General features: G+C 50.7%; 11 protein-coding genes and 1 non-coding gene across 12 annotated transcripts in view; 5 read left to right on the top strand and 7 right to left on the bottom strand.

The window, feature by feature from the left end:
• The first annotated feature begins 34 nt into the window (after nucleotides 1–34).
• BDV27DRAFT_133994 (putative C6 transcription factor) lies at nucleotides 35–2585 on the top strand. The gene has a single exon (XM_032068210.1). The coding sequence runs from the start codon at nucleotides 109–111 to the stop codon at nucleotides 2338–2340; it is 2232 nt and encodes a 743-aa protein (XP_031923814.1). The 5' UTR covers nucleotides 35–108; the 3' UTR covers nucleotides 2341–2585.
• Nucleotides 2586–3040: 455 nt separating this feature from the next.
• On the top strand, nucleotides 3041–4532 carry BDV27DRAFT_133996 (uncharacterized protein). The gene has a single exon (XM_032068211.1). It carries the CDS (start codon nucleotides 3268–3270, stop codon nucleotides 4351–4353), a length of 1086 nt encoding a protein of 361 aa, XP_031923815.1. The 5' UTR covers nucleotides 3041–3267; the 3' UTR covers nucleotides 4354–4532.
• Nucleotides 4533–5033: 501 nt separating this feature from the next.
• BDV27DRAFT_35190 (uncharacterized protein) lies at nucleotides 5034–6163 on the bottom strand. The gene is made up of 2 exons (XM_032076394.1): nucleotides 5989–6163; nucleotides 5034–5875 (listed from the first exon to the last, which is right to left on the bottom strand). The coding sequence occupies exon 2, from the start codon at nucleotides 5689–5691 to the stop codon at nucleotides 5299–5301; it is 393 nt and encodes a 130-aa protein (XP_031923816.1). The 5' UTR covers nucleotides 5692–5875; nucleotides 5989–6163; the 3' UTR covers nucleotides 5034–5298.
• A 1511-nt stretch (nucleotides 6164–7674) lies between these two features.
• Nucleotides 7675–7760, bottom strand: BDV27DRAFT_t180. The gene has a single exon. It is a non-coding gene; the product is annotated as a tRNA-Pro (tRNA).
• Nucleotides 7761–8587: 827 nt separating this feature from the next.
• Nucleotides 8588–12669, bottom strand: BDV27DRAFT_35200 (cytoskeletal protein-binding protein SLA1). The gene is made up of 5 exons (XM_032076395.1): nucleotides 12381–12669; nucleotides 10896–12200; nucleotides 10777–10813; nucleotides 8877–10718; nucleotides 8588–8823 (listed from the first exon to the last, which is right to left on the bottom strand). The coding sequence occupies exons 1-5, from the start codon at nucleotides 12576–12578 to the stop codon at nucleotides 8798–8800; spliced, it is 3408 nt and encodes a 1135-aa protein (XP_031923817.1). The 5' UTR covers nucleotides 12579–12669; the 3' UTR covers nucleotides 8588–8797.
• Nucleotides 12670–13734: 1065 nt separating this feature from the next.
• On the top strand, nucleotides 13735–14400 carry BDV27DRAFT_35224 (uncharacterized protein). Its single transcript, XM_032076396.1, has 2 exons — nucleotides 13735–14141; nucleotides 14208–14400. The coding sequence occupies exons 1-2, from the start codon at nucleotides 13828–13830 to the stop codon at nucleotides 14269–14271; spliced, it is 378 nt and encodes a 125-aa protein (XP_031923818.1). The 5' UTR covers nucleotides 13735–13827; the 3' UTR covers nucleotides 14272–14400.
• A 129-nt stretch (nucleotides 14401–14529) lies between these two features.
• BDV27DRAFT_148408 (PRKCSH domain-containing protein) lies at nucleotides 14530–16177 on the bottom strand (the record flags this gene model as incomplete). Its single annotated transcript, XM_032070914.1, has 2 exons — nucleotides 14530–15990; nucleotides 16061–16177. The coding sequence occupies 2 exons, from the start codon at nucleotides 16175–16177 to the stop codon at nucleotides 14530–14532; spliced, it is 1578 nt and encodes a 525-aa protein (XP_031923819.1).
• Nucleotides 16178–17081: 904 nt separating this feature from the next.
• On the top strand, nucleotides 17082–18457 carry BDV27DRAFT_134002 (pirin family protein). Its single transcript, XM_032068212.1, has one exon. It carries the CDS (start codon nucleotides 17185–17187, stop codon nucleotides 18295–18297), a length of 1113 nt encoding a protein of 370 aa, XP_031923820.1. The 5' UTR covers nucleotides 17082–17184; the 3' UTR covers nucleotides 18298–18457.
• Nucleotides 18458–18483: 26 nt separating this feature from the next.
• On the bottom strand, nucleotides 18484–21571 carry pmt4 (dolichyl-phosphate-mannose-protein mannosyltransferase). The gene is made up of 4 exons (XM_032068213.1): nucleotides 21466–21571; nucleotides 21088–21383; nucleotides 19381–21025; nucleotides 18484–19320 (listed from the first exon to the last, which is right to left on the bottom strand). The coding sequence occupies exons 2-4, from the start codon at nucleotides 21322–21324 to the stop codon at nucleotides 18875–18877; spliced, it is 2328 nt and encodes a 775-aa protein (XP_031923821.1). The 5' UTR covers nucleotides 21325–21383; nucleotides 21466–21571; the 3' UTR covers nucleotides 18484–18874.
• Nucleotides 21572–21972: 401 nt separating this feature from the next.
• BDV27DRAFT_35235 (uncharacterized protein) lies at nucleotides 21973–23293 on the bottom strand. The gene has a single exon (XM_032076397.1). The coding sequence runs from the start codon at nucleotides 23125–23127 to the stop codon at nucleotides 22018–22020; it is 1110 nt and encodes a 369-aa protein (XP_031923822.1). The 5' UTR covers nucleotides 23128–23293; the 3' UTR covers nucleotides 21973–22017.
• On the bottom strand, nucleotides 23216–23683 carry BDV27DRAFT_35238 (uncharacterized protein). Its single transcript, XM_032076398.1, has 2 exons — nucleotides 23403–23683; nucleotides 23216–23247 (listed from the first exon to the last, which is right to left on the bottom strand). Exon 1 carries the CDS (start codon nucleotides 23643–23645, stop codon nucleotides 23460–23462), a length of 186 nt encoding a protein of 61 aa, XP_031923823.1. The 5' UTR covers nucleotides 23646–23683; the 3' UTR covers nucleotides 23216–23247; nucleotides 23403–23459.
• A 262-nt stretch (nucleotides 23684–23945) lies between these two features.
• Nucleotides 23946–24156, top strand: part of BDV27DRAFT_35248 (uncharacterized protein) — a 449-nt gene continuing 238 nt past the window's right edge. The window contains exon 1 of the mRNA XM_032076399.1: nucleotides 23946–24156. This exon is cut by the window's right edge and continues 238 nt beyond it. Within this exon, the coding sequence (XP_031923824.1) occupies nucleotides 24044–24156 (113 nt within the window). The 5' untranslated portion in view covers nucleotides 23946–24043.

A 24156-nucleotide genomic window follows, 5' to 3' on the forward strand; every position in this document is an offset into this window, starting at 1 on the left:
CTTGGCAATTCGGCATTTACTTTACTCGCGGCAACTTCGCTCGGCCGGTTACGAAGTTCGATTTAACCTGAGATTCAAAGTTCGTATTCATCAGTTGCCCCCTTTGTCATGCCGAAAGTCACCGCGCCCCCGGGTGGCCGGCTACGATGCCGACGAGCGTGCGATAGCTGTAAGCGGAGGAAGCAGAAATGCAACGGAGAGCAACCATGCACAATCTGTGTTCAACGTCACAAAGAATCAGAATGTCACTTCTCGGACAAGCCGGCCCGCTTGCTGAAGCCCTCCGAGAGTTCGAAAGACACGATGTTGCTCAGCGAACGCCTTGTGCCTACGCCGCAAAGACAAACCGCCATGGATCGATTGCTGAACTCCCTCGAAGATCGCAGCGCAGATCTAGAACAACAGGTGGTAGATGATAAAGATGGGACGGCTCCGGTACCGAAGGTGGCCAGGCTTCTTCGCGATGGACAAGGAAAATTCATGTATATTGGCGATTCCGCGAGTTTGTCCTTTCTCCAGAGTGTCCGTCGCATAGTGGCTTCGTCAATTGGCCGTTGCGAGTTTACGGAAGATAATTCACGCCATTCAATGCTTGAGGCTTTCCAAAGTAGTTCCACTACACAGACCGGACCATTGATACCGCCCCCGAGTAATGAAGAAGCTCAACGACTGGCTCGCCAATATGTTCTTGCCACTAGTCCTCTATTGGATCTCTTTGACCTGGACGAGTTCCATCCGCGGCTGGCTAATTGGATTGAGAACCCAACAGGCGACGAAGATACTGTGAGCTCAATATTTTACCTGGTGCTTGCCATTGGGGCTCAAGTATCGGATACCAACCACACCCTGGCGGAGAAGTACTTCATTAGTGGTCGTCAGCTGGCGTTCTCGGCTTTTACTGAGACCCCCAGTATCTCCACTATACAGTCATATGTCCTGATTTCGATGTATATGTTGGGTGCTTGTCGACGCAACGGTGCTTTCATGAATCTTGGAATTGCTCTTCGCGCCGCGTATGCGGTCGGCATCCACAGGAAAGATGCAAACACGCTCTTCTGTACGCGAGAGCGACGTGCTCGGGAACGTGTGTGGAAAAGTCTACGCATGATGGATCTCTTCCTCAGCGCCTCTTTGGGTCGTCCTCCAGCCACGACGGACTTTGACTACGACCCGCACGATAGCAATATTACGCCAGGGACACAACAGCGCCTTCAGCCGGAAGAGCAACTATCCCTGACGGTTGTTTCGCTATGTCGTATTTTTGAGCGGATTCTTACGGAAGTTTACATGAGGCAGGTTGTGTCGATCAGTGTTGCGGACAGTATCTCGAATCAACATCGCGCCTGGGTCCGAAACCTGCCAAGCTTCCTACGGATGCAAACAGAGCGGCTTGATGCTGCCAAAACTCTCGAGGATACTTTGGCTGCAGCCCACATATTTGGCTCTTATTACTGGTCGATTATTCTATTGACTCGCCCCTTTTTGGTCTTCCGAGTCTCTCAATATGTGAAAAACAAGAGCGAGTCGGCAGCATTTTCCGAGAGCAAACCCAACAACTCGCGAATCTCGCTTTTTGCTGATGCATGCGTTTACTCCGCATTGCGCAGTCTTAACGTCGTGGACGACCTCTCTCAATACTCGTCACTGCCGCGGAGGCTGCCATTCTTGATTAATTCCGTTTTTAACTCGGCCGTTGTCTTAGGGGCCGCGTTCTTTGCTGACTATGACAACCTGCTTCCACTGGAGGAGGGCTTGAACAAGGCCGAAAAGTTCCTTGGGCTGTTTGTCCCGCATGACCCTCATGCCTGTCGCTTTTTCCAAATCATCAAATACCTGCGAGGCGCAGTTGGTGAATTCGTCCGCCGCCGGAACCGTCAATGGATGGAACGTCGTAGCAAACAAGTCGATCAGCTTTTTGGCGAAGTAGGCCCATCCAACGAAACCTCAACTACTAGTAATAACCACCACGTCATCTCAACCAACCGCGGGGATCAAGCAACAGTCCCGTCTCCACTATCCCCAGACAAGTTTGCCGGCGGCCCCCTTCCCTCCCAATCTGTAGAGCAGGCAACCATTACAGCCCAGCCTGATGACGGCATTTGGGATGCCTTATGTGCCGCTGAAGGGCCCTCGCCTTTCCCATACGACACAGCCATTTCCACTTTGACGACGACAGGCATTCCAATCGGCTGCTCACCAGGCGGTACTATCCCCACTGGTCCACCTGGAATGCCGGACAACGGTGGCCAAACGCCTCTCTCTGACATGATCCTTTCAGATAATGGACTGCTCTATATGGCGGAGGATCTCCCTGTGTTTGGGCTCTGGGGAGACACTTGATCTCACCTCACGTCTCCGTACATCTTTCACCTTCGACCATTTCTTGCCTTTATCTCTTCCGAAGATGGCATTTTTATATTTGACCGTCTTCGATCTCGACAATATCTGCATATACCCCGTAATGAGCAAGATAAGTTGTACATTTATCCTGTGTATCTATGACCGACTTAATGACTACACGACCCCTTTTGAATTACGAGCTGGGCATTGTATTAGCATTAGAGGATTTATTACATAAAAAGCTTTCGTTACTTCATCTGAAATGCTCTGCCAGCCTGAATTCAGTAGGAGAAGGGCACTTCTGCAATTTATGTTCGACAGGTCCTCAGGAGTTGTATATACATGAGATCAGATAAACCCTGAGACAGGGTTACAGAACCCTAGCGGGGTTGTGAAGCGCGTGATAAACTTGGGACCTTGACATCGGCATTTGTAGGGTAATAGTGGCTTTGACTTTAGCCTGTGGAGGAATCCTGGCAGGGAAATGACACGCAGAAAATGCGTCAAAGCTCCAGCTGTCACAGCTCGGCGTGGTCCATGGACGCGATCGATCCCCAACTGAGCAGCTGGCCCGAAGAGACATGGCCCTGATAGGCTCTCTCAGTCACACACCATACGGTAGGCTGAGATTGCCAGACCAACTAAGTGTCGAACTATCCGAGATAGGTTCATTATCAACACAAAGGATAAGCTAAGCCGCCACGCGGGTCAGAAATGCATAAACTAATACGAAGATAGTGCAACAATGGCTCGTAAATCATCGAGAGGGGCAGCTTTAGCGCTCTGCTTCACATCATGGAGGAATTGTCCACGCGAACCTCCCCTGAAGAGTTCCTGATAATGACAGTTACAATTTTTACACCTCACCACAAAGCCTTATCCCCATGTAACAATTACGTCTAAGCGCGAGAGACTAATATCCCAACCATGCGAATCTTGCTCCTACTCCTAATACAAGCTGCCGTGGCAGCAGCAGCCCCCAACCAATTCCAACACTGGTACAAACAATTCCGCTCGCAGATTGAATTCGTCCTCAACAACAACTGTTCCGAACAATACCAAAACTACCTCAACAAAACCCCCGGCTTCGACCCGGAATACCAGCTCTGGTATGACCCGACAAAAGGCAGCGCCTTGACCGCGCCCCTGGTCTCTTGTATGCTAAGCAACCTCCCGGAAAATGTGAAGGCCAACATGGCCAACGCGGGGGTCATCCTCGGCCTCCTCCCGACCATGCTCTCCATGCTCGGTTCCAACACCGTCGACACAGCAATCCTGGCACGGGTCGCAGGCCGACCATTCCTCTCGCTGTGTCTGGCCCTAGGATCGCCGGCGGTCTTACCGGACCGACCCTTCGAATACCCCAACGTGAAAGCACTCCTCGGCGCCGACGGGATCAAGAAAAGGATAACCATCCCCAAACCCGGCGGGAGGACATGGATCCTCATCTCAGCGCTCGAGTATATCGTCGCGTTAGGCGCTGTCGCGAACATCGCGACCGCCTGCTACCAGCTCGGCATCCAGTGCATATGCAACTACGCGACGGAAGTCACCACGCAGCCACTCATTTGGGCGTTCATCATCGCACTCATTCATATCGGGGGAACGATCGCTCTATCACTCCGCTACCGCGTTATCCGACCCCCTGTAGCAGAACCCCGTATTGCGCAGCCGAATTGGTTTCAGAGATATCTCGTCCGGGAAATAACTCCATCGTTGTACTCCACTCCACCCCCAGACGTCGACGAGATCGAAGAGTCATATCTGTTTCTCCTGCTTTCATGGTGCGTCTCCACCGGCGCGGTAGTGCATATCCTGTATGGGACGATGGTGCTTTCCAGCTTGTTGTTCATTTCAGTTCAAGATGCGCTCGCGAACGCGGGGCGGTTTCTTGCGTCTGTTGTGTGTTGTCGCGCTGTGTTGGCATATGAACTTGCTGGGTTGAGGCAGGCGAAGGCTGGGAAGATGGGGGATGGGGAGGGATCTGAGACCTTTCAATTGAGACGTAGGTGAGTGGGAGAGATGCATACTAAGGGTGTAATAATGTGTTGTTAGGTAGAGAATTTATTCAATACATTAATGGTGTTCCTCGGTGAATAATTGTACCAGTATTAATTGTCGCGATTTTATATCCAAAGTTCAAGAAAATGAGATTGAAGACGTGATATGATTACTATACTCCCATAGTTGGCTGATCAGGACCTTCTGGAAGTATTATATATATATATATGAGAAATTCTTTATGTCCGGGAACTAACTTCATATGTTGTGTCGTACTCTCGCTTAGATCAGTATATAAGCCATTTAAACCCAGTTGTACAGGCATACGATTAAGCAAATTGATAGACAGTTCAGCATAGCCATTCACAAGATAATTTCCACTTCAAATGCCAATGTAACCATCCAGTCAATGAATAGAGAGTCTGTGCTTCCGGGCTTCCGGGCGGATGCTAATTTACGTTGGTTCCGGCGGTCCCTCCCGGCGCTAAAGAGGACGTACCGGACCGCCGTGACGGATCCGGTAGGTTTCACGAACGGGGGTTCATTCTTATGCTGGACAAGCATATATAGCATAACGGGGATAATATATTTGTGCAGGTATTGCTGGGATTATTCTTGTCTACGGTGCCCATGTAAGAGGCTTTGGCTGGGTTCTTCTTATGCATGTATCATACAACTGGTACGTCACAGATTGAAGACAAAATCTATCTCATTCAAAGCTCACTGAACACTATAGGCCATGCCATCAGGCGCAGGTTATTGACATGTAACAACAAGACCATAGCCAAGAACAAGGGCGTAAGCATAACTACTAGTCCACTCCCCCTTCCCCTTCCATAATCTCTGTCTCCATGCGTCATACTTCCTTCCCATTCAAGTGCTCAACCGGGACATAACCGCACTCCCACAATCCCTGTTTCCACGCATCATGTATCCGTATTCACAACCTCAACCCACTTAACCGCACTTGCCATGCTTCACAATGTCATGAGTGCTACCGTGGCAGGTAATCTTGCGGTTATCGCGAGAGCAGCCCGCAGAGCCACCGCCGGGCTGAACCACACGACGGGGCTCGTTGTCGCTACCGCAGTCGGCGAGGTGGTAGGCTTTGTTGTTGAAATAAAAGGTCTGGTCGCAAGGGCTGTCGGTAAGCCTAGCCAGAACTCGAGTGTTGGGGCAGGCACTTTCGCCCTCGATCCAGACGACCCAGTGGTTGGCCTGGTCATTGTTCTGGAGTTGCTGGCCGTATCCGACGGCGACGGTGCCGGGTACGGGGGCTGGCACTGGGGCTGGGTTGGCCAGGACGGCCGTGATGAATGGGAGGGTGGAGAGGAGGGTTTTGAGTTGCATTTTTGCGGAGGATTGATCCCTTGATTTTGTTTTGTTTTTGTGATGAGTGAAGCTGGTTGCTGTGATGATGATGGGGGTTTGGTTTCGAGGGATGAGAGATCTCTTTTATATTCTTTGTTAGAGGTCTGATTTTGTCATCGGAGTTCGGATTCAGCTATGGAGGACAGGTCCAGTCTGATCCATCCTTCGGGCAAGGTCAATATCCGGGTGGATGTTCAGGCAATCAGATCACTCATCGTCAGGAGTGTTACATTACAGGGTGGCCCTGCAGGGATTCTTTCTTGATGGTGGACTTACAGCCTCAATGGGTACCTACGAGGACATCCTGACTCGTGCCTCACACGAGATTCCTAAATAGGAACAGCTCGATGTCTGTCCAATGGTAATCTCAAAATGCCCAACAGCTAGTGGAGATCACTGATCGAAGGATCACTGTAGAGTAGACTCCACATCGCCCGGTCAATAGTCGTGGTGATCACTGATGGAACAAGTAATGCTATGCCTCGGATGTCCACCTTCCGCCGGCGAATCAATAACAGGAAGCAGTGCTAACATGAGGAAGATCCTATGGCAGGGAGAGGCCTGCAAAGGCAAGGCCGGTGGAAAGGCTACATAGCACTGGTCAATATCCTCAGCGGAGCAACATAAATGAGTGGCGATCATACACAGTATTGGCCGGACATAAGCCTTCTTGCACCCGAGTCAAGCGGCTTTTGCCCCTTGCCTGGCTTCTTCCAAGTATCTCGTGGCTGTAGTACCCACAAATGCTTCTAGTCTCATGTCTGGGGCAAAGAAATGGCAACGGCGATTGAAGGGTCCCTACTGCCCGCAGTTGTCATACTAAGAGCCGTGGTCAATGGCTTATTCATTCAGCGCTCAATGGGCCCTGAAACTTGTTGAATGATATACAACGGCCCCCAACCCTGGCTGACCCAAAAAGCAAGGGTAGGTACCCTTGTGGAGCCCTACTGGCCGATGGATGAGATGTCATTGGCTTGGCATCATTTCTAGCTCTCTTCCGTTGGATCAGTAATCGATAATGATGCAACATTTACACATCAGGTAGCCTGGTAGGTACTGATTCAGTAGATATGGTGGAGAGCAGCGAGCTGATTAACCTTCCAGAATATTCTCCATACGTCTGCATGGTCATTGCTCCACAGGTCGAACACCCGACTTTGCCAGTCTCTGAAGAAAAGTGAAAGGAGAGTTCAACAACCGGGCTATGAAGGTGAGGTGTTAGTGCAGATCAAACCGTCCAAGCAGTAGAACAAGCTCAGGGGGTAAAGCATCTCAGCCGAGGTCCCTGAAGATCATTTGGTATGCGCGAAGCGCCATGCTGAGCGATCACTTTCCTAACGTAGCTGAGACCAGGACACATAAAGGGCACTAAACGCAACCCTGAAGGCTGAGGCTCGTAATCCCCGCACCAATTTAGCCTCAAAAAAAAACAGGGAAACGGAAGCCGAGCCGGGCCGGATCCAGACCTTTTCTTGACCCCACACAAGTCAAATCCCGAGTCATACGAGTGGCTTCTGGTGCTTCATTGTAGTTTGGCTAATTTCCAAGGACTCTTCACGTGGAATACCCAAGGGCTCCGGAGTTTCTCTTTCCTTCTGCAGCTATCGCTTGGTACCATTCTTCTGCTTTGTAAGGCTGAGAACCCACAGCCCCTTTCCTCTGCAAGGCTTCGAGACGCCTTTCCCGGCTTTTGATTCTCTATAACGCGGTGTGATACGCAAATGGGCTTGCATATACGAGGATGTGGCAGGTTCTTCTATAATGATTAGTTATCACGCCGATGCTTCATCCTAGTCCTATTTCCCCTTTTGGAAATTGGTGTTTAGTTCTATTTGCCCTAACATAATTAGGTAGCTGCTATACATATGTATCAGGTGGCGAGACAAGAGCAGCTATGATATAAAAAATAAGATAAAGAGATGAAGGAAGAAAGAAGTTGGGGGAAACAAAGCAAAAAGGAAGGGCCCGAACCACGTGAACGCGGGGCCTCTCGCAGATTGGTACTATTGTAGCCCAAAGCAAGAACCACACCACTAGACCATCCGGGCTGATGTCATTGTTTCCCTTATTTCGTCTCTCAGCGTGAGCTCCGAGTGATCTTGAAGAAAGCACCTTGAGCCTGGAGACACAGCGTGCGCTTCTCCGGCCTGTACTGCACCATGCTACAAGACAACTACAACTATCGAGACAAAGGCACCGCTAGTGCACATTTTGTTGCAATGCTGTGCTAGTTGTGTATAGTCTGACTCAAATGGGATGTGGACAGGACGTATGTGCATATATCTCGTACGTTATCAATCCCACAAACTGCCACGTTAGATGTCAAAGGTGTATCTCTCCACACAAGTATTGCTCCACCATGCTACCCCCTTGGTATTGTACGTTTCTATGATACTTTGCTGTATAAGCTGCAGGTTTGGCCTGCGGTGCTCCGCTTCCAACGTAACTAGCTCCTTTGGTCAACGACGATCCCTGTCATAGCTTTACTTAAGCAATCCTGTGTGTATTTATTGTACAACGTGACTAAGAAAGCTAGGGAGAGCAATAGATGACGAGAACAACAACCATACAACTATCGGGCTGGTACCCCCAGAGAGGCGTATCAGGGCACAGTTCAGGAGCCCATCCACCAAAAAGGGGGTTTCCCCGAGTCGCCAAACATACATTAAAGTAGGATATGAAAACGTTTTATAGAGGCAGACAACCTGAAGTAGGTAATCGAGAATATCAAGCACCAGTTAAAGACAAAAGAAACCAAGAACTGGTGAGGAATCCATATCTTTAGGATTACGTATTGCTATAACAACGATAACCAAGGAGAAAAATGAAAAACAAAATAAAAAGCGAGTGCAAATCTAGCTTGCGGAAGCTGCGTGAGAAGGAAATATGCGGGACATTGCTCCAAACATGACTGCGTGGATCGATTTGATGGACCAAGACGTTTTAGTACGCATTACGGCGTCAGAGGTAGGAAGACGCGATTATTTATGGTTAGCGTGTGGAACCGCCGATGTGAAGAGTAAATAATGTATAAGATATGTGTCATGTGCCGCAAAAGCAAATAAAGATTATATACATGTTCAGATTAGAAACCGAACGGATTTGTGGGCGCTGTAGGACATGGTTAGTAGCTGCTAAAAGGATACATTGCTGGTGAGACTTACTGGCTTGTGCAAGATTAGCCCGGAGACCCGTAGGCTGGGGAGCGAGCTTCTTGGGAGCGTCATGTTTGACACCAAACCTGATTGGGGGTGCCGGTCCAGTCTTCTGTGGGGTCAGAGGTGCAGCTGTTGGCTGCTGAGGAATTGGTGGGATTGGCGGTGGTGACGTGGTGTAAGGCATGCTACCGGCACCGTTCATACCGGTGGGTTGAGGCTGCAGGGGTTGGGGAAGAACGGAGTTAATGCCGGTTTGCATTGGCTGTTGCGGCTGTGCTTGGAAACCGAAGCCAGTAGGTTGAGGTGCAAGTCCCTGGAAGCCAGCCTGCTGTTGCTGTTGTTGCTGGATTCCAAATTGAGACTGTGGTTGAAACCCAGTGGGTTGTGGCATCAGGCCATTCTGGAACTGATTTTGAGGCATGAACGCGGTTGGCTGTGGTTGGAGTGGTTGCTGGAATCGCTGCTGGTTTAGTTCGGCCAGACTCTGACCTGGAGCAGCAAGTGGTGGCCCCGCTTGAGGTAGCCCCGTCAGCTGAGGCTGCAGTGGAGGGAGACCAAAGGAGCTTTGCTGTTGAGGGAAGTTCTGAGGTGCAGAAAGAGGTCGCTGAGGCGGAGGGGGAAGCAGCGAATTTTGTCCCATAGTCTGAGGAGGCTGCGGACGTGGCCTGGAAGCTTGTTGGAAACCAGTGGCCTGGGGACTGAATCCTTGCGCGGGGTTCTGGAGCGGCTGCTGTGCCGGTTGGCCCAGTTGAGAGAAGAAGCCGGGGGTAGCACCTGTTTGCTGTGGCTGTTGGGGGGCAGGCGCGGGTACAGCAGTCGGCTGAGGCTGAATAATTGGGGCCTGGGAGGCTGGCGGAGGTTGTGAAGCGGGAGTCGGTTGGGTAGGGGTTGGCTGTAGGGGAGGGTGAAGCACAGATAAGTCTGCCATCGCCCCGGTAAGCTGCTGCTGTGATGGCTGCGTTGTCGAAGGCGAGGCTGCAGCAGGGGGGGAAGTCGGTCTTGCAGCCGCAGGAGCCGCAGGAGCTGGTGCGGGAGCAGTCTGCTTCGGCTGCTTAACCTCCCATGCATCGTCATCAAAACCGCGTTGGACGGGCTTTTCCGAGGCCGCAGAAGTTGGAGAGGCTTCTTTTGGCTCTGCGTCATTGGAGTCTCCTTTCTGCTCGAAAGCCTTGGGGTCAACCACATCTCCAGTCTGGACAGCCGGCGCTGGTCTGCCCTTGCGAGTGTTGTTGCGCAGGACGCCTCCCGGACCCGCGAAGAGACCACCACCGTCCTCACCATTGCTGATAACTTCCTCCCCACCGAAGCTTACATTCCGCAGCTTAGACTTGGCTCCGGTTCGGCTGAACATGGTATCCAGGTGTCGCATCACCCGCAAAATATCGCCTTCCTTCAAGCCAAGCGTGCGAAGTACTTCTGGGGTAATATCCGGAAGAATGCTCTCGTCCATCGAATCCTTGGTGAAATTCTGAGCATACCTCTCACATTGGTGTGGACCAACTCCTGCTTTCAGGAAGAAATCGAACCAATCATAATCGGACTGCTGGAACGAAGCTCCAGCAAGCTCAGGGCGTTTGTTCTCGGCCAAAGGCCGAGGCTTTTCAGGTTCTCGCTGGGTTGAACGACGTTTGATGTCGGAGAGTGGCTTGTCCTCGTCCAGTGACACTCCAGTCATCTTTTCAACGTATTCCAGGTCCTGGATAGACATTTTCGGGATCGGGACTGCAATCTTGACCCCGTTCATCTTGTGGAGATGGATCTTACCATCCTGGAGGCCGATAAATTGGGCCTCTACAGTGAAGGTTTTGGTGCGATCGGTCCATTGTCTCGTCTTGCTTGGATCTGGCTCTTGGGGTTCATTAGTATGACTAATACCCACGTAGGGAAGGAGGAAACGGGGACTTACTCGACTTCTGGCTGCTTCGGCTGTCACGCTTCTGATGCTACGATAATAAACACAACTGTTAGCGTTTCTAATGGAACCATGGTGATATATTGGCCAAATAGCCAACGGACAGCGCCTACCTCTGCACGGGGCGAATCAATTGAATCGGTTCGTGACTTGCGCAAAGCCTCCTTGGCCAACCTTGACTCTTCGAGCCGATTTCGCTCCACTGCCGACAAGCCAGTGTCAACACCAGATGGCTGGCTGCTGGAAGCATAGCCGGTGATCTCGACATAGCTACTTGGGACTACACCCTCCTTTCCATTCTTCACGCGCCGGACCATCCACCATTCCTCAGATTTGGTGTCGTCAAGGACAATGACTTCATCGCCAACACTAACGCCCACTTCGTCGTCTTGCTGTGCCACGAAATCATAGAGGATTTGACCCTTCTTCTGTCCTCCACCGCCGGAGCCAGCCGCAATGACTTCCCTTAAGCCCTCTGCGCGATAGGCTCCGGAGATTTCACCAAGTGCAGCGACAATCTCCCGCGCAGTGTCTTTTGCGCCGGCGTGAAAGTCAATGCTTTTGCTGGGGCGAACCAGGTCGACAAAAACATGCTTCCCTTCAATAGAGTAATGAGACAGCTTGTCAGCTGTCCATTCCTGCTCTTCTCCATCATCCTCCGGCGAGATGAAGATTGTCCCCGTGGCAATGTTGATACCCAGGGTCGTGGGCATCTTCTTCCTTTTGCCCATCACCTCAACCATTTCATTCACATTGTAAATGTGATAGCCGGAAGGAGAACGGGGTGCGGGGCCGACTCTGTTGTACGGCGGGGACTCTTTCACATGTCCTTTGGCATCCTGCTCCTGCGCCACGGTAACCTGTGGCGGACGTGGCGGTAGACCCGGGGACCGGGGAGACTCTACGCGCGGAGATAACTGCTGGGATGGGGGACGTTGCGGCAGAGCCGGCGGCGGGGGCGAAGGCTCCCGCTGATAGCTTGGTTCGGGCTCATACGATGACTGGGGCTGCGGGGGTGGCGGCACTGCTCTGGTGGCTTGGGGCTCTGCATGCTGTTTGTGAATGATATCAGCAATCGCCGCGGCGGCTGGGTTCTGAACGGTGTCGATGGGCGAACTTGAGACAGGGCTACTGGCATCTTCCGTTGGTGCCGCCGTTGGGCGCTGCGGGAGGGTCGGAGGTGCGGCTTCGGCGGGAGGAGAAGGCACAGACGACGTTGCGGGAGTGTGGGCAGCCTGTTCAACAATCTCGATATAGTTTGCAGGGGCGAAACCGAAATCTCCGCTGACCCCGACTAAGGTCCAGTCCGGGTCCGATGTGTCGTACACCACCAATTCTGCATCTTCCGAGAAGGATACTTCTTCATCTGTTTGGCGTGTGTAATCGTAAAGCGCTTTGGCTGAGTGAATTGGTTGGGCCTATGTATTCAATTCGGTTCCATAGTTAGTAAATGTCCGATTCAACGATGATCCACTCTCTACCCCTGAAGGTGGGAACAACCACCCACTCCGGGCAGAAGGCGGGAGGCCCGGAGGACAACAACGATGCCTTCTCTAATTCCAAATTAAACAGCAAAGTGCTTTAGAATACACCCTTACCTCCTCTATGTAGTTATTAGGCACCAGACCCTCGGGCTCGTCCTCATCGTCATGCTCCGCCTTCTTCTTGGCCTTCCACCAGTCGTCTTCGTTGTTGCTCTCGAGGAGGTATAATAGGTCACCCTCGCGAAGCTCTAATTCACCTTGCGCCTGGGGGTGGTAGTCGTAAAGGGCCGTGTACACACCGAGGAAACCCATTGTGGGTGCCGTCAGCTGGCAAACCGGGATCGGGTTCCGGCTATAATATTAGGAGGAGTTGTATTGTTGCAGTTGCTGCTCCCAAGAGCAGCGGTCCTAGGTGGCCGTGTAACCAAATGGTGTTCCCGCTTGGGCGCTGAGGGAGATAGCGGACGGTAGACTCGAAGGTCGGGCGACGGTCGATGGGTCGGTCGGGGGGGTTAGTTAGTTCGTGGTGGTGGGCTTGGCAATTACGCAGTGGCACTGTGGCAGTACTTCAGGTACCGATATCGAGCCAGAGGCCGCAAGCACCGCAACGGTCGGATAGGAGGGGGGAGGATGAGGAGAGGGCGAAACGGAGAGAACTCCCGTGTGAGCCGTTGACCTGGCGGGGTTGGATTAGGGAAACGAGAGAAATGTGGGAGTAAGGGTCAAGTCGGGAGAGTTTCAGGGAGAGACAGACACCAGAGGGTGAGAATGGAGGAAGTTGGCCGATCCGTTCGGGTGGTTTGGTTTGCTCCAGTGGAGGCTGTGAGGGGGTGGAGCCTTAGGCATCAGAGGCGCTCGGTCACGTTTTGCACTGCCTTATCAACCAGTTCTTCTCTTATCCGAACTTCCTTTCTTGTATACCCGGTTCTTAATACGACCAAAGTATAGGTCATGATATCCCTACAACCTGATAGATCATCGAATGGTGCCTCAATTGGCTTGACATGGCAGATGAAGAAAAATATAAGATGTATTAAAGAGATAGGGCTGAATGACCCTCAAGTATCACCACCATTCGTACTAACCCCCATTGTCAATTGTATATATGTACTCCATACTCCGTACATCATATCAATATCCTACAACACGATAACACCCCAATAACCCTTAGATGAGAAGTACATGCAACAAGTCCATTCATTTCCCTCAGATAGACTCATACATCTATCTCCCACAGGCTCAGCGGGGGCTAACCTACCAAAAGCACACTCCTCAGCCCTGAACGAGGTAGATAGAGTCAGACACACGTCTTCCCTTTCCCCAATCCATGGCTCAACTTCATCATCCCAAACTACACATATCAGGAGGCAGTAATAATCACCACTGGGCACCATCATCGTGACGAACTCATAACCCCGCCATCTAGCAACATTCCTCATGACATTCCACATCCCTTGCATGCTATTACTCCCTCTTAACCTCACCATCCACGCAACCAGCACAAACCGCCATAGATTTAACAACCAAAGGCCTTTACCACTACCAACAGCCAGAAACAAGAATGACACAAATCTACTCCATCTCCCTCAAATCCCTCCGCAACCGTCTATCCAGACACTCCAAGCCCAAGCCAACTAGTACAATCATCACAATTTCTTCTCCCCCAGAAATTCTAGAAGCGGAAACGCAGACTGTCAAGCCGATAAACCGACGCAAAAGCGTAAAAGAGTTTAGGAAGGCAGTGGTCGATTTCCTGGCAGAGCTTGGAGGTGCGGTTAGGGCTATTCCTTTCGATGATGAGGGTTATGGACGGTGTGACTGTGGACGGTGTTTTGGGCGGTGCTTTGGGCGGACACCGCAGGGTAGATACGGGTCGTATGTTATGTCTCTTTGTCGTCTTTTGCTGGGTAGGTTGGTTGGGCAGTACTAATAGTGCATTAGATTTTTGACTGGTCGTGATTTGGATGATACTCTGTGTCTTTTAAGGCCGAGACCAGTTTGTTGATGTTTAGGGTGTATTGGCTGTTGGATTTCATTGGATTCGTTTACGAGGTGTTTATGCCTTGACCATGGGTATGATTCACGAGTTTCTCCATATATTAATAAGTCATTGCTCTGTATGATAAGGTTTCGCTTTGTATATTTGTCAAGGTCTCTGGGTACTGAGGTTGCAGGGGACTTGGCTTGGATAACCAATGATAACCAATAAATAGACACAAATCTACAGATTGTGAAGAACAAAATTGACATAATCTAAGGGTAGTTACAGTTCATCTTTGAAGATTTCCTCACTGCCTTCTTCTGCATTTTCCGCGGACGGCTCCTCCTTTGGCTCATCCTTCAGCTTAGCCTCTGGCACCTTCTTCTCCGGAGCTTCCTTGGTGGGAGTCTTCTCCTGCGGCTCTTTCGGTGCACCATGTTCCTCCGACTCTGTCCCGGCCTTGGCCTGCTTTTCTTCCTCCTCTTCATCTTCATCGGTGTCCACGATGCCTCTCAGTCCACGCTCGCCATTGGCTGTGACGTGTTCCAATGTCCAGTCCTTACCCTGAGCGAGCTCCTCGAGACGGGTCTTCAATGTTTCGATCTTCTCCGGGTCAAGCCCAAGTTTTTCTAGGTCGACTTTGGACAACTGTAACACCTCGCCATTCTCACGTTTAGCTACCACTTCCACCTTCTCTTCTCCGGCGGAAGCTACGCGTCCTTTCTCGATCTCCTTGCCTTCAGTGCCCACCAACTTTTTGGCGCCGACCTCGATGTCACCGACGATAGGAAATTCCGATGGAGTAGTAGACGACTCGACGAGTTTCTGGGCCAGGTGGTACTGCCGCATCGCCTCCCAATCGGGAACCTGATCAGGCGAGAGCACCTCACGACACTCAATCGAATGAACCTCCTCCTGCTGTGGGGGAAGAAACGCGACATCATTGCACAAGCGTGGGGTATAAATGACCATCAAATAGGAGCAAGTTGTCAGCTCCTTAATCCAACCAATGCGATCCGTTGATTGGGGATGACAATGGAACTGAACCTCAATCTTCCGGTTCTTCCCCGTTAAATCGCACTTAGTCCCGCCCTCCAAGTGCTGCACTAGATACCGCGATCCTCCCTTCGTCTGAAGCTCAGCCACATCCGTTGTAGTTGCTGTTGCTGTCTTCTCTGCCGTCTTCTTGCGCTCGGCTTCACCATCCTCCTCTTCCTCGTTAGCTCGGGGAAACCGGCCCAAGATAAACGAATGCGTTGCCGGATCCTCCATGGGAGGGTAGTTAGGGATCCCACTTCCAGAAGGCAGCGCATGGAACTGTTTGATCTGCTTCTTGTAGCAGAACGAATACGACCACCAGCCCGAAACATAGTACATGCATTTCCCTTCCATCTCGCTCAGAAGTTCCAACCCGCGGTCCGTCGCCCGGGCCAGCTCCTGCTTCTCATCCGTCTCGCTGGTTTCCTTGGTACTATTCGTCGGACTCCCTTCGTCACTTTCGACTTGCGGGATTTGGCAGAGGAATCGTTGGCCTTGGAGGATTAGCTCCTCGTATGTAAGCTGCGGGTCTCCATGTTGCGGGCTGTTCTCTTGCGACTCATCTGAGCGAGGCTTTAAAGGGATCTGTGATTTCTGTAGAGAGTTTCCCTGTTGGTCATCGCGAATTGGAGGGCTACTTTGAGTCTTCAGCACCTCTTTCGCATGAGAGTCAAGAACATATTCGTCCGGGAAGAGGACTTGGAACTAGGTTGAGCTTTTAGGTTAGCAAATATGCGGGCTGTATCGCAATGACTGAAACAGGAGTGAGATATACTTGAGGAAACGCGAGCAGATCATCGTGGATATTGAAGACTTTCTTGTTTGCGAGGGCGGTAGAAGTCGCGCATGCTAAAGTTAGCAAGGACGCTACGATTCGGTTGCGCCGACCCATGGCGGCGAGTTATAACGATAAATGTCGATATGGTTGAACCCTGCTTGGCTGGGGTGTTACGGGCTTGCGACGATCTGGCCTGATGAGAGCTTCCCTGGTGGAACTCTAAGACCCACGTCGCTTAATGGAAGGAAATTCTATTAAGTGGAATATAAACAAGAAAGGAAGAGGTATTTCAATTGGTCATCATGGTACTATGTTGAGGGAAAGCCCTCGCTGCAGTTGGAAACAGAGCAACATGACAGCTGTGAAGAACATCCGATTAAACGGTTGCGTTGGGGTTCCGGCTTATCACCACGTGCCCTTTGCACTAGAGCCAGAAGGGAATGACCAGCCAGATCAATGCATGTCATGGTTTGAGAAGGATTGAATGAATGAGAGTTACTGGACATTTTCGCTATAAATTCAATGTTTGTTTGTTTGTTTGCTTTATCGCTGGCCTTATGTCGTACCTGCGTCCATCCACTACTACTACTAGTAACTGGATATACGGAATGTGTATACATCAACCCGATAAAATATGACGAACTATAGTTTCAAATGTTTTAACAAAATACAGAATATGCTCAAATTGTACTAAGAGATGACATTATACAGGAGTCATTGACACTGTAGTGGCCAGAAAGAACTCAGCCATGACTGAGCATTACCTAAAACCACGGTAGGAGTATACATTATGAGCAAAGACACCTGAGGAATGAACCGTTTTGCTGAGTGAGCCCTGAGTCAGTCACCAATGAGGGACCCGGAAGAAATCCACAGACCCACTGAATCAGCGATTGGAAATCGATGTGGCATCCGAAAGCGGACTAGCGGCTGCTGACCTTGATCTTTGTAAGCTCCATCTCATTGCCGATCTACAGCTTTTATGCCCCAGACGCTAATATGCAGATGCTTATTAGTCGATTATAAGAATTGACTAAATGACCATGTCCCAATGGCTCCAGGAATTTCTACTACCTTCTCGTTAATTGTCAATTCGATATAAATATCTCCCTCCAGCGCCGATGAAACTCCTTCTCTCGTTTTCAATCGCAATCACAGCTATCTTCCTATCGCTATATTCTAGCCATCTCAAAGCGCTAGTTTCCTACATACAACAAGAAGTGTCTACTCGCCTCAACATCACCACAAACACAACCAACACAATTACCCCGGGCCAAATCAACGCAGACTCCTTCCCAGTAACAATAACCCCACCTACGAACAAAATGGCCGTTCCCCGCGCAATCCGCCAAGTCTTTCTGGCCATCGAACAAGCCGAGGGTGCCGGTGCCCGCGTTCGCCGCTCAATCGGGACTGCCAAGCTGCGCAACTTCAGCCCCTTCCTCATGCTCGACCACTTCACCATTGGCAAGGGTGCCGGCTTCCCAGACCACCCCCACCGCGGCCAAGAGACCATCACCTACCTCCTGTCCGGTGGCGTTGACCATGAAGATTTCGCCGGCAACAAGGGCACCATCGGACCTGGCGACCTGCAATTCATGACCGCGGGGCGCGGAATCATGCACGCGGAAATGCCCCACGAGAACCCCGACGGCAGCCCCAACGTTGGCATGCAGCTGTGGGTCGATCTGCCCAAGAATCTCAAGATGTGCGAGCCGCGGTACCGCGATCTGCGTGCGTCGGAGATCCCTATCGCCAAGGTGGATGACGACCGGGTCACGGTGAAGGTCATCTCCGGCCAATCGCATGGAGTTGACTCGGTGCGCGATTTGGCCTATACGCCCGTGTGGCTCCTGGACGTTGCGATCCGGCCGGGTGGACGCATTGCGCAGCCCCTACCGAAGGGGTGGAATGCATTTGCCTATACCCTTTCCGGAACAACAGTCTTTGGGTCGAATGATTCCACAAAGTTAGTGAAGGAGTTCCACAATGTGGTCTTTGACCAGGGCGGAGATTATGTGGAGGCTTCGGTGCCAGATAATGCCGAGTCGGAGTCCAGGTTCATTCTGGTGGCGGGTCAGCCTTTGGACCAGAAGGTTGTGCAGTATGGTCCGTTTGTCTTGACCAGCCAGGAGGAGGTTTACCAGGCAATGGTTGATTATCAGACTGCGTCAAACGGATTCGAGAGAGTCCGTGGGTGGGAGAGTGAAATCGGCAAGAGAATGGCGTTCTAGATAAGAGGTTACATATGCGTTCTTGATGTGGATTTTTCGTACTGTTTGATGATACTCAATGTGGCGTTTCTTTCCTGTTGCCTTTTATAAACATTGAAAATGTCGCGCATGGATATGGTGTTTCTGAGTTCCTATTTCAATAGAGCATCTTTGTGGTCAATTCCTCCTTTGCACCCAGTATATTATGTATGTATTAGAATCATGCAAAGATTTTGCTTTCTATTCATAACGTTTTATTGATTTGTTGATATCATAGGCGCAAGAACCAAAAGGAGTAGGGTAAACAATTCTAGGAGATGTGACATTAAAAGATGAAAAGGAATGGTTCCGGCCCCAGTGGAGAAAGAAAATAAAAAGACAAAAAGGAGCCTCAAAAGAGCACCGTTTCACAACGTAACTGCGTCGGGGCTTGGGGCCACTGGCTTTTGCCGAAGCTTATTCAGATCATCGTGATGCACACGCACTCATTCACTATCTTACATGCTATAGTTATACCATCATCAGACACAGATGACTACTTAGTTGGGGGGCGCCTACATGCTCGCAGAAGCTGCTGGCACACCCAGGGTTAAACTCCTTATTTGGCGAAGTGGAGGTCATAGCCCAACCACCGACGTGCGTTTACACCGGCAACGTCCAAGCCTGGGGTACCGTAAGTCAGGGGAGCATAGAACCAGAAACCCCAAATAGTAATGGCCAGAATAGAAATGGTGGCGATCCAGCCCGCAACAAGGGACTTGCGGCTCATCCGTTCCTTGGCCGTAACAAAATGACGGGGACGAACAGACTTAGACTTGCCCGACGGGTCAACCTCACTATCCACAACGGCTTGGACCGGCTGGAGGTTGAAAATGAACTCAATCAGAGCGCCCGTCACAAGACAGGAGGCAAGGTGAGCAGGAAGGTAGTGATGCAAGAAACGCTGACGACCCATCAACCAGAAGGGGAAGTAGTGGGCTCCCCAGCAGAGGAACAGGAAGCCGGTGCTGTTGTACAGGCGGGAACGGGCACCGAGTCCCCAAACTATAGCGCATGATGTCAGTTTCTATCGCTCGCCATTTGCTATCCTGCAGCTTCACTTACTTTCTTCAACGGCGTCAACTCCACGGCGGAGAGACAACTGGTCGGCACCAATTACACCAGCGAAAACAGCCAGTAGACTGCTGGCAATCCACCACCCAATCGGGTTACCCAAGAAATAGATCTGTTCACGGGTATCGTTCTTGGTCCAAAAGCTGACACCCCGCAAAAGGAAGGGCCACTGGAAAGGCTCACTCGCGTAGGGGTGGCTGCTAGTCAAGGCATTGTTATGGAAGAACATGGCGCGCTGGAGTTCCAGGTACTTCCGCAGGAAGGGCAGCTGTTTCACTTTGCGTTCTTCCTTCTGCTTACGAGGGCTGTCTTCCTCTAGCGACTCAATAGATTCGGCGTACCACAGATTGCTAGCCTGAAGGACGTTCTTGTTACCGTTAATTTCGGCTTGCTTGAAGCCCCACTCGGGCAAAGGAGTTGTGTGTGTCCACATGGCCACTCGGGTGGGATAATGAATCAGTTTGAAGTGACTTGACAGAGTTCTGAACTCCTGGCCGGCCTTGCCGTTCTCAATCTTGATCTCGAATAGGGTTTCGTTATGTCTCTCACCGCTAGCTACATCCTTGGTCACAGTCGTGAACTCCTGGTTGGTCGGATAAAAGGGGGAAGCAACGTCATGGGTCAACAGGATCGAGTCAGTACCCAAATGAAGCAGCTGGACGAGATCACCGTTCTTCACGCTGTGGCCCTGGCCCTCATTGTCTTCCAGAGGCACAGTGGGAAGGATCTGCCATTGGTTGTTCGTATCGTTGAATGGGTATCCCGTCACCTGCTGGCCCTGGCTGGAAATACGTCCATCGTCATAGCGAAGCGGGTACCGTTCCCAATGACTGTGCAGGAAGACCTTAGTGTCCTTATGCCGGATAGTTATCGCGTCATAGTACTGGATTCCAATAGATTCGGCAGCCAAGGCATTGTCGCTGAGGGTTTCCTGGAACTCGGGGGTCATAAAGTCGTCACCGGGACCGGAGCGAGTCAGAATGGCGAAATGAACCTGGAACCAGAATAGATAGAAGAAGAAAGGCACCACGATAAGGGCGAAGGCACGAGCTGCGAAGTGCTTGGTCCACTCCAGCATGCTGAGAGCGCCGGCGGGACGGCGGATATCCAACAGATTCCACAAATCAACCAGGACTGCAGCGCCGATGGTCACAAAGGTGAAAACACCCACATACTTTGTGGAGATGACACAGCTGAGGGAAACACCAGTCAGCAGCAGCCACTTCCACCACTTCCGGCCGAAGGGTTCGTGGCGCAGCTTGTAGAAGCGAACGTAGCACAGAATGCTCAGCGCCATTGTGATGACCAAGGTGGCATCCAGAAGGATCAACCTGTCCTCAGCAATGTGCGCATTGTCAAACAGCACAAGACCAGCAGCCAGAACGCAGGCCGGTAATGAGTATCCCGACTCCCACATGATCAGGAAAACGACGGGGACCGTTAGTGCGCCGAGGGTTGCGGGTAAGGCGCGGAGAGCGACATAGGGGACTTTGTTATCGATGTACGAGTCGCCGATGTTCTCGAACAAGAAATGACCATCATAGCCGACGAGCCAGCCCATCGCCGCGAAGAGAAGCTTGCCAAATGGAGGGTGAACATCGAAGAAGTACGTGCGCTGCAGATAGTACGAGGCGAACTGAAGCACATGATCGCGTTAGAAACGTCCGGTCATTCTTCGGTTATATATGTATGACCTACCTTTCCGAAGTGCACCTCGTCGAAGACAACTTCATCAGGATATGAGATTCTATAGAACCGGGTAATGAATGCCAGCACAGTCAGAACCGTTATGGCCAGCCTATAATCCCATTCTGACTGAGGCTTGGGGGTTGCACCCTGGTTGGTGGGATAAGGAGAGGAGACATCCGAAGGTCCAGGGGATGCCTCCTTCTTTCCGCCTCTCTTCCGGAGAGACGGTGGAGGGGATTGAGACATGCTCAGTGGCTGCAATCGAAGACGAGAATTGATAGTTGAAAAAAAGATCACCTAAGGAGCTGCGATGGGGAGCATGCAGCAATTGGTTAGCTAGAGCAGGGAGAATAGAAACTCGGGAATATTCTTCATGCGATGACTTACAGAAAGCGATCAGGAAAAGGACATCATATAGAGAGAGAAAAGAAAAGGGAAAGAAAGAGAGAGAGAGAGAGGCTTGTTGTCGTACGGAGAACGAAGAGGGGAGCTGCGCACTGATTGCGTGTCTTCATCCCCATACAAAACACGCCGGAACGGAACAAGGCGCTCATCCGAACTTTATTCCCTGATTGACCCAGAATTTCCGTTTGCTTGTTCTTCTATATTTAACCTCGGGTTTCACCTGTGGATTTACGTATTCAGTTTTTCTCTTGGTCTCGTAACTCTTAATGTAATACAGAGAAAGTTAAAAGTTAAAATCAAAATAATTAATTATTTATTTTAAATCTACAACACAGAAAGAAAAAGAACGAAAATAAAAAAAAAAAAAAATCAAAGCAAAGGTGGGATATCCAATGCAGCATAATAATCACACTCCAACGCTCAAACATCATCATGACCGAATGAAATATTATGTACAAATCGACCCTGCGAATTTCCATAAATAAGAAGAAGAAGAAAAAGAAAAAAATGGGTGCATCATAGACTGCCAAAGAACTACTCATCATCAGACACGTTCAACAACTCTAGCTCCGTTCTCACGAGCGACTGAAACTCGGCGCGCGTAATTCCTGTGGCTCTAGCGAGCCGGAACAGACTCTTAATGTTAGAGCTGATATGCTGCTTGACGCCTACTTCGCATGCTGACTGGTTTTCGGCCTCCAACTCGAGCTTGGCAACAGCCTCCGAGCTGTTGGAGGAAGCAGATGACGGTCGTGGGTGGTTCAATGCTCTGTCGGCGTCTCCATGGCCATTGAGATGCAGTAGGTTCTCGGACGCTTGATTATCAGCATGAGGTTTAAGGAGATTGGCTAGCAGATCTCCGCCTAGGGAAGATGGTCCGAGATCCGCTTGTTCTTCCGACGGGTCATGGTTGTCCATCGCCGGCTGCACATCGGCATACTGCGAGAAGTAGGACGCCTCCGACATACCCTGGTGCTGAAGGGCAGACCGCGCATTAGGAGCGGGCGTTTTCACCGATGGGGTCCTCCCAGGCGTAGCGTCATACTGAGCCCAGTAATCATCATCGTCGTCTTCCTCGTCTTTAGCGGCTTCCTCCTCCTTCTCCGCCGCTCTTAAAGCATCCTCCATCAACCGTTCCTTGGAGTGTGAATTGGCCTCCCCTATCGATGCTGACCAGGCATCACCATCTTCCCTACTGCCTTCGTGAGGCAGGAGTTCTGCGACTCGCCACCCGGGTCCTCCACCATCCTTGTCGTTGGGGCACCACAGATAGATTGCCTTTAGACGATAGTCCGAGAGTATGACGCGAGACTGCAGTGTCTCCTCATCCACGCGCTTATATTCCACGGGGACTTCATCGGGGAGTTCAATTTCCCCCGACACTGGGTGAGGTTCAAAGCTGCTCTCATCTACTACCGTCTGAAGACGCACAGCTTTACCAGAATCCCAACAAAGTAGTCGCAGCCATGATTCACTCGGAGAAGCGGCGAGGGAACTCAAAACCTGAACTCGCTGGCGTAGCACAGGCGATAACAGAGGCAAAAGTGCAGGCGGGGGCAATGGCGACACAAAAGCCGTAGGGAGACAAGCCAGCAGAGGAGGAAGTAGGGTGCGAGGATCCGGGGGGGAGATGAGGTCGACCATTGCGACTGGCGATATTTCTCAAGGTAGAATGACCAATTTAGAACTTGATCGTGGGAATGAGGAGACCTCAGACGTGTAACGGGGGTCCGGAGTAAAATGGTTCGTTGATTTCTGTATTTACTGCGGAAGAATTCTCGTTGGCGGTGAACCAACAACTGTACATACATAGAATTCAAATGAGAGGAAAGAGAGCTAGCGAAGAAAGAGAGAAGAGAGTTCTAATAAAGAAAAGGAAAGGAACGCATAGTGATCACCTTGAACCAGCTGCTACTTACCAGGTACTTGTGCCACCACCAGTCGGGGGAAAGGGAGAAGCTTCGCATGGTCTCGAATTACTTGGTCTCCCTTCGCCCGAAGAGCGTGCAGGAAGAGAGAGTGGGGTCACGTTTGCGGGGTTGGGAGCCACTGTATGGAGTAGTAATGAAATAGATTGGCGTTGGGAATATTGACAGATCAGAACAGAGTGAGATTATGGGAAATACATTTTTGAGCTGTTTTCCATCCGGTCTGGGAGTCATGGGACTCGGATCGGCGGACCTGGTGGACTGGACTAACAATATTCAGTCTCAACTTGCAATATATATTTTGTACGGTCGACCTCCCCTTCAGATTACAATGGGTAAATATTTAGGAGAAATTTGAATGACTGAACCATAATCCATAATAAACATGGGTCAAGGGGTTCAAAAAATAATCAAGTAAATAATTAACTAATTGAGCATCTCTAATGAATTCGTCAAATTTAGTTAATTTATGATTTATTACTTTTGTTCTACCACTTGATGCTTATCTCGGACAGGCTGACCATGTGATCCGACTCAAGCTGTTTGCAGACAAACAAATCCCAAATGAACATTCCACAAGCGTTCACAAGTGCTTACAGTTACCCTCACGAGCGACGTTGGTTTCAAGCATAATGCAAGGGATTCTTGTTCCTCGCTCAAGGATTGCCTCTGGGATCGGAGAGACAACTCTGGCCAGAAGTACTAACTTAGAAGCCACTGGAACTTTTTTTTTTTTTTTTTTTTT

This window comes from Aspergillus caelatus (assembly GCF_009193585.1).
Source record: "Aspergillus caelatus strain CBS 763.97 unplaced genomic scaffold BDV27scaffold_199, whole genome shotgun sequence".
Lineage (NCBI taxonomy): Eukaryota > Fungi > Ascomycota > Eurotiomycetes > Eurotiales > Aspergillaceae > Aspergillus > Aspergillus caelatus.

Bases quoted from the DNA above. Each gene is read 5' to 3' on its own strand.
- BDV27DRAFT_133994 (XM_032068210.1), top strand. From the start codon at position 109: ATGCCGAAAGTCACCGCGCCCCCGGGTGGCCGGCTACGATGCCGACGA.
- BDV27DRAFT_133996 (XM_032068211.1), top strand. From the start codon at position 3,268: ATGCGAATCTTGCTCCTACTCCTAATACAAGCTGCCGTGGCAGCAGCA.
- BDV27DRAFT_35190 (XM_032076394.1), bottom strand. From the start codon at position 5,691: ATGCAACTCAAAACCCTCCTCTCCACCCTCCCATTCATCACGGCCGTC.
- BDV27DRAFT_35200 (XM_032076395.1), bottom strand. From the start codon at position 12,578: ATGGGTTTCCTCGGTGTGTACACGGCCCTTTACGACTACCACCCCCAG. The intron at 12,201-12,380 runs GTAAGGGTGTAT...TTGAATACATAG, and splicing joins CTAATAACTACATAGAGGAG to GCCCAACCAATTCACTCAGC. The intron at 10,719-10,776 runs GTAAGTCCCCGT...ATGAACCCCAAG, and splicing joins CCGAAGCAGCCAGAAGTCGA to AGCCAGATCCAAGCAAGACG.
- BDV27DRAFT_35224 (XM_032076396.1), top strand. From the start codon at position 13,828: ATGACACAAATCTACTCCATCTCCCTCAAATCCCTCCGCAACCGTCTA. The intron at 14,142-14,207 runs GTATGTTATGTC...ATAGTGCATTAG, and splicing joins CCGCAGGGTAGATACGGGTC to ATTTTTGACTGGTCGTGATT.
- BDV27DRAFT_134002 (XM_032068212.1), top strand. From the start codon at position 17,185: ATGAAACTCCTTCTCTCGTTTTCAATCGCAATCACAGCTATCTTCCTA.
- pmt4 (XM_032068213.1), bottom strand. From the start codon at position 21,324: ATGTCTCAATCCCCTCCACCGTCTCTCCGGAAGAGAGGCGGAAAGAAG. The intron at 21,026-21,087 runs GTAGGTCATACA...CATGTGCTTCAG, and splicing joins ACGAGGTGCACTTCGGAAAG to TTCGCCTCGTACTATCTGCA. The intron at 19,321-19,380 runs GTAAGTGAAGCT...CATGCGCTATAG, and splicing joins AGTTGACGCCGTTGAAGAAA to TTTGGGGACTCGGTGCCCGT.
- BDV27DRAFT_35235 (XM_032076397.1), bottom strand. From the start codon at position 23,127: ATGGTCGACCTCATCTCCCCCCCGGATCCTCGCACCCTACTTCCTCCT.
- BDV27DRAFT_35238 (XM_032076398.1), bottom strand. From the start codon at position 23,645: ATGACTCCCAGACCGGATGGAAAACAGCTCAAAAATGTATTTCCCATA.